This window comes from Anas acuta, chromosome 1 (assembly GCF_963932015.1).
Source record: "Anas acuta chromosome 1, bAnaAcu1.1, whole genome shotgun sequence".
NCBI lineage: Eukaryota > Metazoa > Chordata > Aves > Anseriformes > Anatidae > Anas > Anas acuta.
In genome coordinates this window covers 155,622,929-155,642,381 of record NC_088979.1, presented here as the reverse complement: position 1 = coordinate 155,642,381, position 19,453 = coordinate 155,622,929, and the positions used below count along the sequence as shown (strand labels likewise).

General features: G+C 35.2%; 1 protein-coding gene across 5 annotated transcripts in view; it reads right to left on the bottom strand.

Annotated features, from left to right (window-relative positions):
• TMTC3 (transmembrane O-mannosyltransferase targeting cadherins 3) overlaps window positions 1–19,453 on the bottom strand; it is a 35,689-nt gene that overhangs the window by 8,924 nt on the left and 7,312 nt on the right. For 3 of the 5 annotated variants that reach the window (XM_068667742.1, XM_068667731.1, XM_068667748.1), the window contains 9 exons: window positions 18,298–18,390; window positions 17,341–17,451; window positions 16,560–16,776; window positions 14,508–14,726; window positions 11,004–11,103; window positions 10,237–10,352; window positions 8,520–8,692; window positions 7,365–7,617; window positions 2,012–2,160 (listed from right to left, as the gene is read on the bottom strand). In XM_068667742.1, the coding sequence (XP_068523843.1) occupies window positions 2,012–2,160; window positions 7,365–7,617; window positions 8,520–8,692; window positions 10,237–10,352; window positions 11,004–11,103; window positions 14,508–14,726; window positions 16,560–16,748 (1,199 nt within the window). In that variant the 5' untranslated portion in view covers window positions 16,749–16,776; window positions 17,341–17,451; window positions 18,298–18,390. The remainder of the gene's footprint in view (window positions 1–2,011; window positions 2,161–7,364; window positions 7,618–8,519; window positions 8,693–10,236; window positions 10,353–11,003; window positions 11,104–14,507; window positions 14,727–16,559; window positions 16,777–17,340; window positions 17,452–18,297; window positions 18,391–19,453) is intronic. The other 2 variants (XM_068667768.1, XM_068667758.1) reach the window with 1 other exon arrangement.

Below are 19,453 nucleotides of genomic sequence, written 5' to 3'. Positions count from 1 at the left end.
ACCAGGCTCATGAAAAAGACCCCCCCCCCTTTCAATTTTACTAAAGCAAGCAAGGAGTCTATTCCACATTGTGAGACTTTTTAGAGCACTGACTTGCAATATTTTTGTAGTAAGCCACACTGCTGCCTAATTTTCCTCCCTATCTGTCCTCTCCTAGATCCTTGCTTTCTGTCACACTTCTATTTTTGCCACTTCGTAGTGGGATTTGTGATAATACTTTCTCCTCACTCCCACAGGGTATCACCGATTTCTCCTTTTCCAGTGCTGTCAGCTTTGGCAGCACCAGTTAGCACAAGTTATTCTGCAAGGCCTCACTTCTAACGACAGCAGACAACACAGACTGGGATCGGCTGCTTTTCAGTTTGTCCAGATGAGCAGAAGGATGGCACTAGGGTAAAAAGGGTAGAGCATCCAGCTCAGGGGGAAGCATTTACAATGTACAAGACCCTAGAAAACCTAAGGTCCATGCAAAATATGCATTTAGAGCAGAAATTTCAAAGGAGAAATTCTTATCTACATCATTCTTTACTTAAACAAATACTGAACAGTTCTGATGTACATTCTTAGCACTTAAACTCTGAAAATTTTATCAGTAATGAAGATATTTTCACATGCTGCAGACTGATATACATGCATTACAAAAACCTTTGTCAGTCACCTTTGAATGAAGCTCAATTCATATCTAGACAAGATTTTTTTTTGCCGAATACTTAAAAATGATTTAAAACAGAAAATACCATGTTTATTTACATAAAAGAGACTAGGCAGTCCATTTTGTAGTGATGTGTAACAATAACTACCTTGCATTCTGAAGTGTTTGGTGTCAAAGGTATTGAAAAATATGTTTTGCGGTGTTTGCATTTTTAAATGAATCTCTGAATACCCTCAGACTAACAACAACAATTGGAGATGTAGGGGAAGAATCTCAGTATTTAGTGTCTTAAGGACTATTTTTCTTAAGAGGCAAAGGATCAAAGCACTAAGGTATCTCCCCTCTCCATCAGATTTAAAACTCCTCCTGTACTCCTATTCGTTCAGTTTCTGTAATAAAAGTCAAAATGCAAAAATATGTAATTTGTGAAACAAAGGTTCTGTAATGTTTACCATTGTCTTACAATTTGGTTCTCTCTCCAAATACAAGCTCAACCAAATTTTTAAAATGGATTGCTCCAAAATAATTACAAAAAATATTTCTATTTGGTAAAATGGTTTGACCTAAGATGGCAAACTGCTATCAACTAAAAAATCTTAAGGGCCACGAACTCATGATAAAATTTGATTAATGATGTCACAAAAATTTCAAAGAAATCATTGATCTTCTGCAAAATATTTTAACCTAAAATACTAGCTTGTATAAATTAAATATATTATCCTTTCACCTCACATCACTGACGCTTCAAAAGACTGTGGCACAGACTGAAAAGATTGAAGTTATCTGTTACAATACTATGGAACTCACTTCACACAGCACAGCTAAAAGTAACTTCTAGTCTACCTTGTTTGTAGCATTAAGCTAAATCACAATTAATTTTTAAATAATTAAGAGTACTTAATCAGAAGACTAACTCACAGTGCTGACCTTCTGACTGCACTCAACATACATATGGGTAAATCTAATTCAAAGTATTTGCTGACACGAAAATGTTTTTTCCTAATAAACTGCTTAGTAAATGTCTATCCCCTAAACCAGTACTAAATTCCTCTACAGGAAGAGCAGCCATTGTACTACTATGTTTTCAAAGCAATGCTGCTGATGGTGCATGTCTGTTTATAAATTAAAAAATATCCACTGGCCTCCTAAGTTCCTTGCTGTCATTTGCTCACACCATGGAACTGCCAAACAGTTACTCTTGGTCACCACTCTGCATTCAGTAAGAACTTGATGCAGAACAGGACCTGCAACGTCATACATTCACACTGGTTAAAGCTCTATTAGGGAAAGCCCGCAGTTACAAATATCCTTGTCTTCTATTAAATTAGGAGAAATGAGTTACAGATAATCTTACTGTACCTTTTATTTGATAATTTCTTCCATCCATGTGCTACTAAAATGCAGAATCCCATGCTAGGAACATATAACACACGTTCTGCTACTACAAATCCAACAGGAAAAAAGAGGTTTGATGCAGGAATGAAGGGTAGCACTATTAAGCAGAGTGCCTAGAAAAGAAACGCAAATTATTTAGTAAGCAAGATTAGGCAGTGACAGACTGTACTCAACAAATTATGAAGCAATTACAAAAGCAAAAAACAAAGTCTGACATACATGGTAGATCTATGTCTTTTTTTTTTCTTTTATGTATTAAGATCTGTTTTACATTGAGACCACTCTGAGCATGGCAAGTTAAACCCTACAAATGACACTTTCTTATGCAGCCTAGTGTAACTGGTTTTCTGTACTACAGAAAAGAGCAGCTGTATGACAGAATGCTAGGATCAAAGGTCAAATTCAAACCAGTGTTTTAATAAGAGCTCCACATACAAAAACATGACAGACCTAAAACCTTGGAGACTGTCTTTCATAATAATTAACGATTATATGATGTAAACAAATTCATTTTACAATTGATTCTATTTTTAATCTCCATTACAAATCTGAGTAACAAAAATCAGAAGCAACCACTGAATTAACATCCATGTTTAGATACTATACCACAGGCACCCCAAAATACCAAAAATGACAATGAACTTATCAACTGCCTTAATTGGAGCTCTTAGGTTTCTGACAGACATCTTAACAAAAAGGTGCATGCCTGGGGGAGACATTAAAGGACAGAGAAACTCATCTGCTACAAAGGAATTGGACATGACCAATAATTACAAATAAACTATTTCAATTATTAAATAATTAAGTAATATTAAATAATTAATTCTAAATATATGGTCTCCAAGTTACAAAATAAAAACAAAACAACCCCCCTACAAAAATATAATATTTATTTGAATATAGTAAAAAGGATTTTTTTTTTTTTTTTTTTTTTTTTTTTTTAGAAATTTGATATACAACAGGTTGTCGTCTTCTGTCTAGGTAAGGAGAACTGTCTTTCATATGTTAAAACAGTCAACACATCCAGTATGAAAGAATCTAGGACTTCACATATAAAAATGCCAAACTGATTAAAGGTTATCTCGTTTTTCATGGAGCCAAGAGTATGCACTTGGCGTATGGATCATTAACATGGCTCAAGTGGTCCACAGCAATTCATTAAGCTACAGGAAAAATAAATAACTGAGTCTTAAAGAAATTACAAGCATAATACGTAGAGAATATGTTGATTACTTGAGGAGAAAATTGTATTTAATGTCATTTCACATTCCTCTACCTTTATCCTTTACATTTTTATAGTATATGCTCCTTACAGAGCACCTCCCAACCTATCTCATCGAGAAGTAAAAATTCCACCATGAAACTTTAATATAGATTTTTGTAATTCATTCTGAAATGCAGGAATTCATCATGCTATCCCCAAGCCAGTCTTCTGTACCACTCTTTCACCCAGTTACAGGAAACGTCTTCATATTTTTTGGGGGGGAAGTGAGGGTTACTGTCATTCTGTATTTCACTGTTTCCAGTAGCTAAACATAAGCAATACTACAAAAGTGAATCTACAAAGCAAGTTCCAAGTGTGCTTTACCAAAAAAAGTGCTGTTTTGCAGATCTTTTACTTAAAAATTATTCACACTAAAGTAAACTTTCAAATGTGTAAGGTTTGTACATATGCTTAAATGACACCTAATAAAAAGGACTGTCCATGAATCCAAGGTTTTTGGCATGGTTTATTTAGCTCTCTGCACTTCTTCTGATGGCAAAACGTCACACAAGATTTTGCTCAACTTCTTTCGGTCTCTTTGCCTCTCCTGTCTATTGTCCTTCAAATATAATTTCTCAAGTGACAGACTCAAAGCGCCAGTGCAGATAAAAAATTTGTTCTCTTCTGTTCATTTGCTCTCTTTATCATGAACTTTCAACAGGTGCAAAGCTCAGTTGAAAAATAGCCCCGTCAAGGCAACTGGAAAACATAAAAGAGACAGAAACATTCACAGTATGCAGGAAGGAAAAAGCATGTGACAGAACTCTAAAATATGACCATAAAATATAAAGAGTAAGTGAACTGCTAGATGACCATTCAAAAAGTTCACAAGGAAACACTTGAAAACCTGAGATGCAAGTACGGGACGTTTGGAAATAAATAGTGAAAAGTTCAGAAGTACTGATGTCTGGGTACTTAAAAATCACTTTAACACTGGTCACTTAAAAATGCAAAAATGCAAAAACTTTCTCTAAGAAGCTTAAGGATACCTGTCTGCTCCTGACATTTGCACAGTAAAAAAACACCAAGGTTAGTGGCTGAGTAGCATGGAGTGCTGTCTCATCATAAACGAGGGCTGAGAAAGAATGGTAAAGCACTCGTTTGGGACACTTAAGCAAGTATCAACAGAGATAAAAAGTTTGTATTAAAATTTTGCCAGCCAACAAAGAACTGTCTAACCCAAAAGATTTAATTTAGAAAACAAAAGCCATGATCACAGCCTGATTCGGAAACTTAGGGAAAAGCCAAAGTAATTCTAAATCTGTACTATTCATTGTACTAAACATTTTCAATATTTATATTGTAAATTATTTAAAAAGGTCACTTAGCCTGATAGTCAAGTTTTCTGACTGCTCAAAGGGATAAAGTAAACACAAAATACAAGAGAATTTAATTCTTCATACATTGTTTCTAGGGCACATCCTTTATTAACGTCAAAATAATTGATTATTTCAAGCAGCATAACGACATCAACCTGCCAAAGCATGCATTCTGATTTATAATACACAATCCCATTTTCTGTTAGTTTAATATTGTCAGTTGGTAAAATAAATTGGCTACTTTGAAGAAGCAATTAATCTGTTTTATCCTCTCCCAATTCTGTTATTTCAAAAAGGCAATTTATGAACCTACAGCAAAACTAAAATATGTCAAAGTAGAACACAATGTACCCACTTACCTGAGTTATACTTTGTGGAGATGATTTGTATCAAACAGATGCTGGCTGAAAATGGGTCCTTCAACTTTTCCCTCTCTCATTAATGAGTTCACCCTGTGGGATGTCTTGTGGAGAACCGTGGAATGTCCACTGTCTTCAGCATGAGACCTGAGGGTTTCATGGGGCTAATGCAAGAGCCAAAACATGCTAGAGATTTCTAAAGGCAGAAGCTCTTTACAAAGCCCTTTAGGACTCCTTCAGAGTGATGCTCATTAAGAGTTCAAAACCAGTGTGAACAGTCATGCTTTCAATAATGCTGTGCTGAAAACACAGGTGGCATCTAGGTTTACTAGGCATCTAGGCATACTAGGTGGCATCCATGCAGACAACTAAAATTTGTACCTGGCAGAGAACTAATTTATTTTGACTAGCACTAATTCAGGCTTTTATTGGAAGAACTGAGAACCAAGTGTGGAAAAAAAAAAAAAAAGTTAAAAAAACAGTACTTCAACATAGTTATCTGGAAAATTGCCATAAACTGTGTAAGTGGGTTTCACTAAACGAAGATTTAATTTCTTCATTTTAAAGATTATACTATGATCTCTCTAATAAGAGAAACTAAGAAGCCCCAGTGAAGAAACTGTTCTCTCCCATGACACAATATCCTGTCTACATCAAGACATTAATGGTTTACTGGTAGGCAGAAACGGCTTTTGGCCTACAGTGCTGTTGCAAGTTATAACAATTCATTTTCAATATTTTATATTGCATTCTCATCTAAGAGATTAGCTTTCAGGCATTTAGATATGTCTGCAAAAAATCCGCATCCTACAGAAGGTTATATACACAATAAAGGTATGAAACAAAAATAACTTTCGTTCAACAGTGATTACACTGTGTTTAAGCTACACTGTAGATCACAGGCTCAGCTGAATGAACTCAAAAGACCCTTGCTATAAAAACCACTTGGAATAATAAGAAAAAAATGCCCTTGAACAAAAACTAATGTTGAAAACGTTAACCCTTTTCTCTTCTGAACTTTACAAGTTAGGAAGTAAAGGAAAGGGTTGGGAAATAAAGTTCAAGAGCAGTCATGAAAAAGGGTGTACTGCTCCCCATACACATTTCCACTACTTTCAGTACGCTGGATAAAAAATGTTTCAGCTTCTACCAAAAGGAAGATTAAACTACTTATTTATATTTAAGTACTATTGAACTATTTTTTTAAATACAACGTTTAGTTTTGAAATACATATTCTCCAATAGCATTAAACTGCTTTTCTGGGTATGTCATCTTGCGCATTTATTATACAAATAAGCTAAGTTTCTTTCGTTCATATGCTGTTTCCAAATTAAGGACTAGAAGCTTCACCAGATATAATACAGATCATTTATTTTCATGAATTTTCTAGTGAAACAATCTGCCTTACTCCATGACAAGACAAAAAAAATAAAATGTATTAGTCAGAACTGTAATATTAGGTCTCTTTGAAACGTATCCAAGTTGGTCTGCTGATTAGCAAAGAAATTCATAGCTTTAAATTGTGCATAAATATTCCCACCCATCTGAAACTTCCGTTGGCTAGAGTTATATATTTAAAAAAAAGCACGGTATTTCTGAGGCAAGCTCAGATTTATACTTGTAGATTTGTTGCAGGCATAACTGAACCACTGACTTAATGAGAAACATAGTATTAGTTAATCATTCACCTTGTGACTTTTTTTTCAATAGCCACGATCAAAAAGGTCTTTTTGGATGAAAAACACTAGCTCCTTTCCATTTCCTCCAAAATATCCATTTCAATTTTAAGGTTGTATACTAGTAAAAAAACAGGAAGTGATTTCATAGCTGACAAAACGTAGTTTTGCCTTAGTATATAGAAGAGACTACAGACAAGTGCCTTCATTATAAAAGGGGAAAAAGGGGGGAAAACTTATATACCTAAATGCCAAAATGTGTCCTTTTATATCAGAAAAAAATCAATTTCCTTGCTAAACGTGTAAAATAATTACTGATGTTTAAGTAGAATTTGAAGGATGGAAATGCATTCTTATCCTCAAATTTAAGTTCTACTGAAAATCACAATTTGCTGTCCAAGTTCTGAAAACTTGAGATTGGCTACAATGCAGTTGGAAAATAAATAACAATAGCCATACTTATTCTCATCTCATCTCTTTATCTACATCTCATCCCTGACAGAGTAAACATACTTAACTGCAGTTTAACAGGTTTATGGCTACAATGATTTTTCTCTTTTCTTACGTATTAATTTTAGCCCAAGAGACGATGCATGACTGGGTTACCACAGACTAGGCATGTGATCAAACATCCTGCGACAGTTATATTCTTGGGGAGAGCGGAACAAAAATGAATATGAAACATGCATCATTCATACCATCAGTACAGTCTTGGAGGAATCCCCAGGATATCGGAGACTGAAGACAACCAAAGATCCCAGAAAGCAAAAGAATATAAGGGTGGCAACATTTCTAACATCTAACAAAGACTCCACGAGTGGAATAGTTCCCATTGTCCAGTCACAGCATAACTCTGAGGGGTTGAGAAGAAGCCAAGCATTTACAGGGAGGAGGTAGTTGAAAGTCAGCTGCCTTGCTGGAGATGGACTTACAGCAGCTGGGTTATCAAACCTAAAGCAAAATAAAGGAGAAAAAGGAGCTTTTAATGAAAACAAGTTATGGTCTTCATTGACTGTATGACCAGATGCAAGTAGTCTTTAGATTCATAGCTAGAACTACCAATTACAGCCATGTACAATATCCTAATCTTCCTGCATTTGTCAGGAACCGCACAATTTGGGAACCACACATAATGATGCATTCTAGCACAGGACAGAATCTCCTCCAAGATTCTTTAAAAAACTTGTTTGGGATATAATCAGCATGTTTCAACAGTGATTTACACTACTCTTCCTGATGTTGGGTTCAATGGTCCTTGTTACGTTTTTAAAAATTTGCCTGATCTTTCAGGGAAAAACATTTGATTGTTGTATTTTTATATTACTTTACTTTTTAGAACTTTAAATTGCAGTTTTTCAGTTCTACCAGTATTCATGTACATTTATCCTCAGGCACCGTATCTGAAGTTAAGCATGCTTTCTGCATAATGCATGTCTAAAACCAAAGAAATTATTCATATGTAGACAAGGAAAAACTTGTTAATGTTCTGAAGTACTCAGCCAAGGTTCAAACATACAGCCAATAAAAAAATACTTCCGTAGTAAAACTTAATTTTGGATTATTAGAGTCAATTAACAACCAAAAGTGTTTTGTTTTTTTTTTTTTTTTAATTAATGCATACTCAGATACCTTAGTACATTGGATATTTGTGTCAACACGTACTCAAATATACCAGTTAACAATTTGACAAAAATTGTAGAATTGTACAGCAATTCTACAATAGGGAGAGCAATTCTATAATAGGGAAATAACTTAGACTCTTCAGGTAATGCATCTTTGGCCATTTTATTCAGACATTGTTAAGCCATATCTTATGTATCAGTATCTGTAAATAAGAGACATTTTCCTATTACCTTGTAAACACTGGAAGTTGAGACTGGATAACCTGGACTCTGACAACAACAAGAAGCAGTGTACTGAACATTAGTACTATGAGCTTCAACAGCGTTTGGAGCATGGAAAAAGGTATACTGCCCTTCCCTTGAAGAATCTGCACAGCTGTGTCCAACAGCACTGGCAAGGTATACTGCAAAGGAAAAGGTGTTTTTAACAAGTGTATTCATTAACTGAGGTAAATATAAGTTTTTTTTTTTAATCTTGTTTTTCTGTAAATGCATGCTCCAAATAGTTTCTTAATTAGGTTTCATATGCCTGTCCCTAAAGTTCACCATTCTAATAAAAATAATTCTATCTAAGTATTATTGCTAACGCTATCATAGTGTAGTGCCAAATTTTCAGACAGATGAAAAAACATGTACCATCTTCAGACAGAGTTTAAATAATTTATTTTTTTATTTTTTTAGAATTATCAGTCGCTTTGAAAACCTGTCTCATGAACAAAATATCAAGGTACAGTAGAAATACAATTTATTTCTTTATTAGCCCAGGGTTTCTATTTTATGTCTCTACTGCAGTAACCCATCTGTCCTTGCCGCATGAACATTATGATCTTGCACGTTATGTACCCTAATTTCTTTCCTGTGTGCTGACTTCTTTTCTTATGTCTTCATGTCTTGTGTTACAGATGACTTACTGCTTCACATATACTGTCTGACTAAAATACAGGGATTGATAGGGTTTTGAAAAACAGTCAAACTCAGTTCAAGTCCAAATCTGGATTTTTTCTTTTCAACTCAACTGACTTACATGAACTTTTAAAGACTTTAATTGAGGATCATATTAAAAGTTACTGGAAGAGAAGTAGTGGTTTGAAGTTCTTCCTTAGAAATCTAGTTTGAAAATTACATTTATTGACTAGGCATATATGACCAATAATTACAAACATATTCCTTCAAGCACAGAAATGTGATTTTGACTTTTTAGCCTTTAAGTCTGCCTTGGCATATACTTCAGCTTTTACTGTTGTAGCTTTTAGAAAATATTCCCTCAAATAAATAAGGAGTGGTAAATTAGAAAGATGATCTTAGTACATGCAACTATACCTCTTTAAATTGCATATGGTTTGACTATTAAAAAGATAAAAATTATTTCACTGCAGGAAAATTGTCAAACAAAAGCTAATAGGAACTTCTGAATGCTCGAGATGAACCCTATCAGATTAGAAATTAAAAGTATTCTTAGAGAAATAAGTTTCATCAAAGTATTACTTAAAGATGGCTACTCCAGAACATCTGGTTATTCGTAAGCAAATAATGAAATGTGATTGTAGATTGTATGTTCTCTGTTTTTCCTGAAGGATTTAAAAACAACCAACACCCCCTCTTTCTGCACCTCAGACTTCAGTCAAGACTGTTACATGCTAGTCTTTGCAAACCTAAACCAACTAAAACCTTTGGTTTTCGTTAAGAGATGTTGACTCTTCATCAAGTAGATTTGACAGTATCTCTGCACGGTGTGTAAAAGACAACTTAGAAGACATTTGCTTCCCTCCCCACGATCCATGTATTTTAAACACCAACTGAGTCAAAAGAACACCTCAAAACATTAACAGAACTATAGAATTAGCCTGAATTGACGAAGTCAGTGTTGAAATATCATGCTTCCAAGTATTTGATAGCTCTTTAGAGAAATTCAAGAAGAAATCAATTTTAAATTTCAATGACATCTTACCCCTTGCGCAATAAATACTTCATACACACAGCATATCCCCACCACCGTTATTCCTTGCTCTTTACACAATGTTGCAACAGCTACTAGAAACACAGTCACTGCAATTGGAGTCCACACTGCAAATCAAGAAGACGCTATTGAAAATGTTTCATCTTACAACACAAAAGCTTAATAAAGGAATTTTACCTAAGAGGTGAAAATTGACTCTATGTCTGAACACGATCTAGAAATGTGCCATTTGGACACACCCTATAAGCCTACTTAATGTGCCATTTGTTATTACAAATTCTCAGTCTTACTCTACAGACATTAATTCACAAGTTAGGAGTTTTAAAACTGCCTCCTCCTCTTAGGAAAGCAAAACCCAATCTTTCCTAACTCACCAGAATACCTTTTCAAATGCATCTTTTAAAGGCAGTCAAAAGTCAAACTGCCTTTGAAAAAGAGGCCACTTCCTACATCTGTACTGAGATTCTGCAGCTTACTGAGGTATCTCAGCATGTTTCCACTTACTTGCATCAATGAGAGTTACTGCAAGAATCCCCTTGTCATTAGCAAACTCTAGGTTTAACAAAACTGAAAACCTGCTTAAGCATTAAAGAAAATAAAAGGCAATTTATGATTGAGAAGTGCAACTATAGGGGCAATCTTGGGGCTGGATTTTTTTTTGTACACACTTGTTGAATAATGTGTATCCACATTACCATTTTAGAGCTCTATTATCCCTGATACAGAAATTAAGTTACGTATATTTGTCAGTCATTTACCTATGGTATTATCTGGCCCTTTAGATTTAGTATATGATAAAAAGGCAGCTAGAAAAAAGATGGATGATAGAAGCTCTGCTCTGCCCACAACTCCGGTTACCTAAAAGAAAAAGAAAAAAACACACAATATTATTCCTTTAGTGATTATTCTAACACAAAACGAGCGCATGACCAATATACTAACAGGATATGCATAAACAGTCTGTAAACTAGCAAAAAAGTCTAATGAGTAAGACTGCTTTCAGTTCAATCAGTGCTGAAAACAAGACTATGATATCCATAGCACCACCATTAATGAGACAACTCAGAAAAGCTGTACTGTCTTATCTCCAGTAACAGCTGCAATTAGTACTTAAGAATTGGGCAGAAAAATAACTTTCTTAATAATACTTCAAAGAAACTAGTTTTCTTCAATAAAAGCTGTAAGTGAATGTGAAAAGGTCTGTCTTACATATAGATCCTGAAGACAGTGGCATACAGAAACTCTAGCGGTTATTTTTGTTCAAACCTAAATGCAGAAGGTTTTTTCAGTGAAAACACTGTGCTTCCATTGTAGAACTTGCATGTTTTCCTCATTCTCCCCTGCTTCCTTTTAAATCTATGCTGCAACCAACAGCCATGGATGAAAGACAGGTCACCGTGTTAATACGTACTGCAGTAGTCACTGTTCCTACCTGACCATAGCACCATTTAGGACTGTCTTTCCTCCGAATTTGCCCTCTTCTGTAACGTCTCTAATTGCATCCAGTTTTCTTTTTCTTCTTTTTTTTTTTTTTTTTTTTTTTTTTGAGTAAACTGGTTGAAAGCGGCATACTAAACCAAGGCAGACAACCATATTTGGCTATTTGGCTAAGAAAACCTTACAGCTCACCATGTAATTGTGCTGATGCTGACGTCTGACTCTCAGCCATCCACACTGTGCTTAAAATTTTTAGTGCTAGGTACATTCTTAGACAAGCATGATTGATCAAGCACAGCATAAAGGGAAAGTAACTAAATATCCAAGGTCACAGTGTTAAAAAAAACTATTTAATTCTGATTTTTAAATCATTCTCTGGTGCCTCTGTTGAGATTAACTTATATTTAACAAAGGACTCACTGAAAGAGGCGCAGATACAAATCATATTCCACAACTGATATGGCATCAGTGACTGTGTTAGCATTTTGGGTAGTACAGAGGTGTTTATTTCAAAAACATCTTAAGATTTCTCAGAGGATTCAAATATTCCTGTATCACAAAATGTATCTGTATCACAAAATTATCCTGCATTAAAGCAGATTACATTACATTAAAGGAGAACTTAGATCGCAGATAAAGCAAATGTGCTGGTATGCTTCCACAGTCCACAAAAGAGAGGCAATTTCTGGATATAAAGATGACTTAAAAAAAAAAAAAGAAAATTCCAGCATTTACAAGGTTAGTTGACATCCCATGAGCCGTCTATGTGGTCAGCATGCCTCTGGACAGAACAGTAGCAAACTAGCATAGACTGAGTGGAACTAGAATGACTGAACTGGAATTCCAGAGACAAGGACAAATGAGACTATGATGCTGTTATTCAACCAGTTTCTTCAAATTTTTTCCCCTCATAAAATGATGTATTACCTTCTCAGGAGTCCAGTTTCTCTCTGAAGTCGAGCAGAAAATTTGTCCTCTATTTATCCTGCTCTGTTAGTTTTTTCAGCAGAAATCCATTTATCACCAGACAGGTAAAAGTTTGAAATTTGTATGTATTGTATCTACTATCTCAAACGCTTTTACAGGGGAGTAATAATAAGTAGGACACTAAACTGAAGGTATTCAATTCAGATACATTTCAAATATCAAAAGAAACAAGTGGTATCATCAAATGCTACGAAAACAAAGAATGAGACCTGTTCTGAAGTTCTTATTAAAGTCTGAATAAGTTTGTTGGCACCCAAGTCCAAGCTTCTAAAATATAGCTTTTTATTACCTTGTTTCTTTATGAACATGCCAACTTGCAACTATAAGAAACCTTTCTTGGTTGCTTGTTACATGGAATTCTCCATGCAAACACTTGAAACGATAGTATGTCTCAAAATCAGAAGGCTTACTTTGAAATATATGGGGAGAAGGAAGAAACATATTTTTACATATCTAATTAAAACAGCAGGGGAATTCAGTTACAACTAACTGCATTTAAACCTCAGAGTTTTAAGTACAGAATCAAGTTCTAGTAATTGCGTAGGCTTAAAGTGCCCTCATGCGGCTGATATCAAGAATTGCATACACTACCAAATGCTTTTGCTTCATAACTGTACTTCATAACTTTCTGATACAATGCCTTACATAATAAACTTTCATTGAACAATGTTTCACAGGATTTGTACAAATTCTTGATAACTATTTCACAGTACTAGAAGCAGCTGCGTTACTGTTATGTTATATGGAAACTGACAGTTTAAGCAAGATAAAGAATACTGAAATTCATAGATCATAGAATGAAAGTAGTTATAAATTTATCACTAAGCCACGAACCAGTAATGTAAGGCATTCCTGCAAAGATGCTATCACATTTGCTACAAACAAAGCCAAACTTTGAAACTTAAAGCACATGTTTTTAAAGAAACAGAAAAATGAGTGAAATTAACAAATAAAACTCATCCTTCCCCTAATACTTTTTTTTTCTGTTTTTGAGCACAAAAGCAAGGAAAAATTCTTAGGCAATTTTTTAGGCAAAATTGCAAATCTCTTGCAATTTTAAACATGATACTACCTTCTTACATAAAAGAAATTAGTAGCTCAGACATCAGCCAATTATAAGCCTTATGAACTTACTACCTGTAAAGATTTGCTCAAAATACATAAATTCAGGCTTCTAAATTGCTCCTGATAGGAATTTCTGTCTTAAGAGAACATGAAACAGTGATTAGAACTCTGGGAGTGTTTCATAGCTGTGAAACACCCCTTACGAATCAATGGAAAGCTGAAAGGCATAGGTATTTATTTTTTCTTATATCATATACTTTCAATTACAGGTTCAAACAAAGACACTAAGTCGCTAAATTGAATGTAGTATAGCAATAACAATCATAGAAAGAGTCCTGCTGGGATAGATAAAATGACAAAAAGGAGGACAGAACAGACTGTGATTAACTAGAAGAAAGTGTTTAGGAAATAAACTGAATTCAAGAAAATAAATTAAGAGATGTTCATAGTACTTATGCAACCCTGGATGGAGCATCCATGCAAGATAAGATAGTCGTCATAAAAGTGAAATGTCAGTGACAGAGATTAAAGTTATCAAACAACTAAATGAACATTTCCTTACTTTTCATTAGCTGTACGGAACAACAAACAATTCAGCATTAAAGTCAGACACCTTCACCACTCCTTGCAAATGGCAATGTAAACAGTACACATAAGAAAAAAAATCACACACATTTGGAGTTCCAATATAGAAAGATAAACACAAAATATGACATCTAAGGTTAAAAAACAAACAAACAAAACTTGAACAAGTTTAGCACAACTTTACCTACCGCTTCAGTATGTATTGGGTGCACTGCAAAGAGTAAGGATGCAACAACACTACTCCTGTTGTCCAGAAAAAGCTTACAGACCTTGAGGAAGACTACACAAACCACCCCATGAAAGATGAGATTTAGGAAGTGGTAAGAAACTGCATTTAACTCGCTGAACAGGTAGTTTAAACGAAATGTGAGAACTGTGAGTGGTCGGTAAGATTTATGACTCCTCTCCTAAAAGGAAACAGATAAATAAATCAGTCACTACTGTATTATAAAGGTACTTTTACTCCAAAATATCTTTCTAAAGATCTGTGCCTTCAAGATTTCCCTCCACTGTTCTCAGACATATACCTTCAAAATAAAAACTTGAAAATCAGTAATACTAACAAAGCCTAATGCATTAAATGAAAACTCAATTTCAAGTAAGTTGCTGCAACAAAGAAGTGAGTTCTGACTTTTTCCAACTTATGTGTAGTATTGATGTATTATTCAAGTGTTTTGATCAATTTGACATTTCATGTTTTAGGTTAATATTCTTAGAAAAACTTTGTGCACTATTATCTACACATTTGCAACATGTCTACCAGTCAATGTGTCTATGTTGCTGGTTACTCCCTTCATAAGCCTTTTTAAAACCTTAATACTTGGGGGTTCTGATTGACAAAAAGGTTGGCGTGAGCCAGCAGTGCGTGCTTGCAGCCCAGAAGGCCAAGTGCAGCCTTGGCTGCATCAACAGAGGAGTGGCCAGCAGGTCAAGGGAGGTGATTGTTCCCCTCTGTCCTGCCCTTGTGAGGCTCCACTTGGAGTGCTGCATCCAGGTCTGGAGCCCCCAGCACAACAAAAATAAGAACTTGTTAGAGCAGGTCCAGAGGAGGGCCATGAAGACGATCAGACAGCTGGAGCACCTCTCCTATGAAGAAAGGCTGAGAGAGGTGGGGTTGTTCAGCCTGGAGAAGACAAGGCCCTGGGGTGACCTTATTGCAGCCTTTCAATATCTATAAGAAAAATGGAGAGCAACTTTTTGCTTAGGCAGATAACAGCAGGCCAAGGGGGAAATGGTTTTAAACTATAAGAGGGGAGATTTAGATTAGATGTTAGGAGGAAATTCTTCCCTTAGAGGGTGGTGAGGCACTGGTACAGTGAAGCTGTGAATGCTCCATCCCTGTAGGTCTTTGAGGCCAGGTTGGATGGGGCTTTGGGCGACCTGTTCTAGTGGGTGGCATCCCTGCTTATGGCAGGGGGGTTGGAACTAGATGATCTTTGAGGTCCCTTCCAACCCGAGCTGTTCTATGATTTTATTAGTTTAGGAACCCATATACTCTGGATGAATACTGAACGAGATGGCATCTGAAAGAATCTGTAAGCTTCTCTTACACATAATTTTCATATAACCATATCAAAGTCTATTTATTTGTAGAGCTAACAATTAGTATCCCACAACGAACTAACTCTGTGTATTACAGACATGAAAAAAAATGAAGATTACAAGGTGGTATGCTTTGATAAGCAAAAAACTTATGACATTTTTTTAATTTGTTCATCGATGGCACCATGTGTGACTTTATATAAATTTTGTAGCCACATTGCTGTTGTATGACATTCAATCAACTGCAGCTTTTCAGATAAAAATGTAGTGACTCAACATAAAACAAAAGCTCTGAATTCATATAAAAGATACTTATTGAAATAAATTCAACAGATTCAATCCCTATCCTCCAACTCTTAGAGTTGTTGTTTAAGAGAATTATCTTTCTTTCCGGACTAAAATTAGAAATAAATACTATTGTATGTCAATGTCTAGTTTTTCAGGAGGAGAAGGGAAAATAGTAGATTTTTCCAATTTCTGTATTGAACCTAGATAACACACAGAGTCTTGACGCGTGATATATGATTTTCTTACAAGTTCTTTTACTGAACAAAAGAATACATCTGTTCCTGATCTGGCAGTATAAAATACTAACATTACCAAATTTCATCAGAAACAAAGTGTTCTATTAAAACCACAGTATGGGAAAAAAAAGCTGACTGTAATTTATTCCTCCAAGTGTTCTACAGACAGTTTACCTCAGACATTGGAGTACCCCAGAAGTCATTCTGAAACAGATTTTTTAATGGAGTAGAAGGATGTAAATCTTTGTTGTCCAAAATTGCTGAAACATCATCAAAAACAAAGCCGCAGAAGAGACTGTTCCAGTAGCAGGCTGCCACCACACCAACAATTAGTGCCACTTCCTTCAGGCTTACGTCAGCCATCTTCCCTATGAGCTTTCATGGGCAACAGCTGAAATAAATAGAAAGAAACTTGAGTGGTTTTATTGATTAAAAACTGAACTTGATAAATAAGATTAAACTACGACTTCTGATATAAGACAATGGCACTATGTATCAGTAACAGATAAAGCTTTCCTCACATCTTATTCATTTTTTAGACAATTAAGTGGTTAAAAGAATTACTTTCATTAAAGTTTCATGCCATAAAAAGCCCTCAAAAAGTGGATACTGTCTATTGCATTTCACACTTTACTAATAAAGAAGTGAAACTGAAGATGACTTGTGATGTGATTTGTAGCAGATAGTCATGCAGTTCAAGTGAATGCTACAAATTGGAGAACTGTGAAAAGCTCTAGAATCCTGAGTAAATTAACATGCTGAAAACTCAGAGAATGAGGTTTTAAAAAGGACCAAAAATGTGTTAATTATTTTAGGTTGAAAGGTGTTTCTCACAAAACCTTTCAAAATTCATTAACAAAAACAATTTTCAAAACATTCCGAAGAACAAACAGGAAACTTGTAGAGCAAGAACAGGTAAAAAAGGACATTACTGATAGTAAAAAGTTAAACTTACCATTGAAACTCACACTTGGCTCTTTTGCATTCTTTGTAAAAGTTCACAAGAAGGTCATTTTTTCCTCAGCTCTGTCCATTGCACTGATGTCAACAAATGTTCATGAGAGTCCTGTCTCAAGAAAAATGGCATGTCAAGAAAACAGCACAAATAAACCTTATATTATTTTAGCCTATCTTGTATGAACTTCCTAATCTCTAGAAATTATTAAATAGCAATTCTATGACTATTTCATAAATAATACATAGGTGGCCAGGTCAAAAGTTCATGTTACTATGTATCAGGTTGTTTGGAAACAGTTTTGCCCTGGAAGAATAAGCAAGAAGGCAATTACAGTACAAAGGCATTCTTTCTGACCACTGGTTAACACAACACGGTTTAGTGCCAATTGTTTGGACTAAAGATATTGAAAAACTACAGACAGTTGAACAGTGACTTAGTTTTGAGAAAAAGGAGAGATGACTGAACAAATTATATAGCATTTCCCCCAAAACTAGAAAGGGGGGAAACATCTGTAAGGGCATGGAATGGGTAGTATTAGTAAGATAATGTGGATCAATAATATGTAAAAACATCAGCCTTGTACCTAGCAAGGTTCACATATTATAGCTCTCAAATAACTAACCAACTTTAAAGTGTTTGATTCTCCTAAGTCCTGAAATGCTCCTTTTTTGTTTTTGTTTAACGTTATATATTTTTTAATAACAGCGTTCAAATTATACTATGATATCCTGCAAAAATAGGTGAGCAAAGCTATCTTATCCAGACAGGTAATCTCAGTCACAGTCTGCAGCGTGGCCTGAGAGCATGACAACCACCTATCAGAAGTAGTGGTAAAGGTAAATGAGCAGTGGCACTGCAAGGGACACGTGCAACGAGATGCAGGTGTAGTTATACTAACACCAAGACTAGGATCACTTAAAAGAAATCAGAACCAACCCAGTCACTGTTACTCACATAATAGCAAAGGTTTTCTTTTCTATAGTACTCACAGCTCAGACTATTGCTGTTATTTCAACCAAGAAAGAGCCTTTTTTTAGTCGTCACCACCTTTGTAATGAAGAAGATAAAAAGCTATGTTAAATGTCAAAGGGTGCATCTTTATACTAGCCTGGGTCAGAGTACTTTAGCCAAGATTAAGTCTGATCACATATTAGCAGAGAAGTCTTATTAAAAACAAACAAACAAAACAAACAAAAAAAGCATACTACAGGAATACATGGAAAGACATCCCCTTTTGGAACTTCAACCCATCAGAGGTTTATGTACATTTTTTTTTTATCCCCCTTCCCCAAGAATGCAGACAAGAAGAATCTGCTATTAGCCTGTGAGAAACAGTTTGAATTTCCTTGCTTGAATCAGCTTCTGAACAGTGTACTTCCAGCTTTTTTAAGTTCACTAGCTCTGCTGAAAAGCAGTGGTATTTGAAAAGGACCTACAAGTAGCATGTAGTGATTTGTCAACATAGAAACCTACATTTCTGAAATACCATGTTCTAAAAAGTAAGGGATGAGGTAACATTGCCATACAGAACCAACCTGAAGATTTAAATTCCCTCTTTAAGAAAACACATCATTAGGTAAAAAGGTTTTTGGTGAGTTGAGACTTCTTTTGTAAGTTTACTGCTCACTTGGAGCAGCAAACCCTTGAAGATACTGCTTTGAGTTTCGGAGTCTAATTCTGAGGAAATTCTTACACATTCCTATTTCAGAAACAGCTACTGCTGAACAGCTGGGAAGAAAACAAGATAGATCTCTAAGCAGAGACTTCTATCCAAAGGAATGAGTTTATCCAATCTCAATTGCTAGCTCAACTCCTTTTTGTAGGTTTGTACTTTTCCCTACACAGAATATACGTTAACACAGCTACTTTACTTACCCTTTAATCCTAGGCAATTCTGATGCTCTTACAAGCCTTTATTTTTATTCCCAATTTCTAGCATTTCTTCAATCCAGAATTGTAATTTTATACAACTGCTAACCACACTGTTCCCTGACAATGCTACATTTACCTGCATGCCACCAGTAGGTAAAGTACTACTGTTTTCTTTTTAATCAAAGGGAACTGTAAAGCACATAAAGATTTTAGCCACATCCAAAGTCTGGTTTAAGTG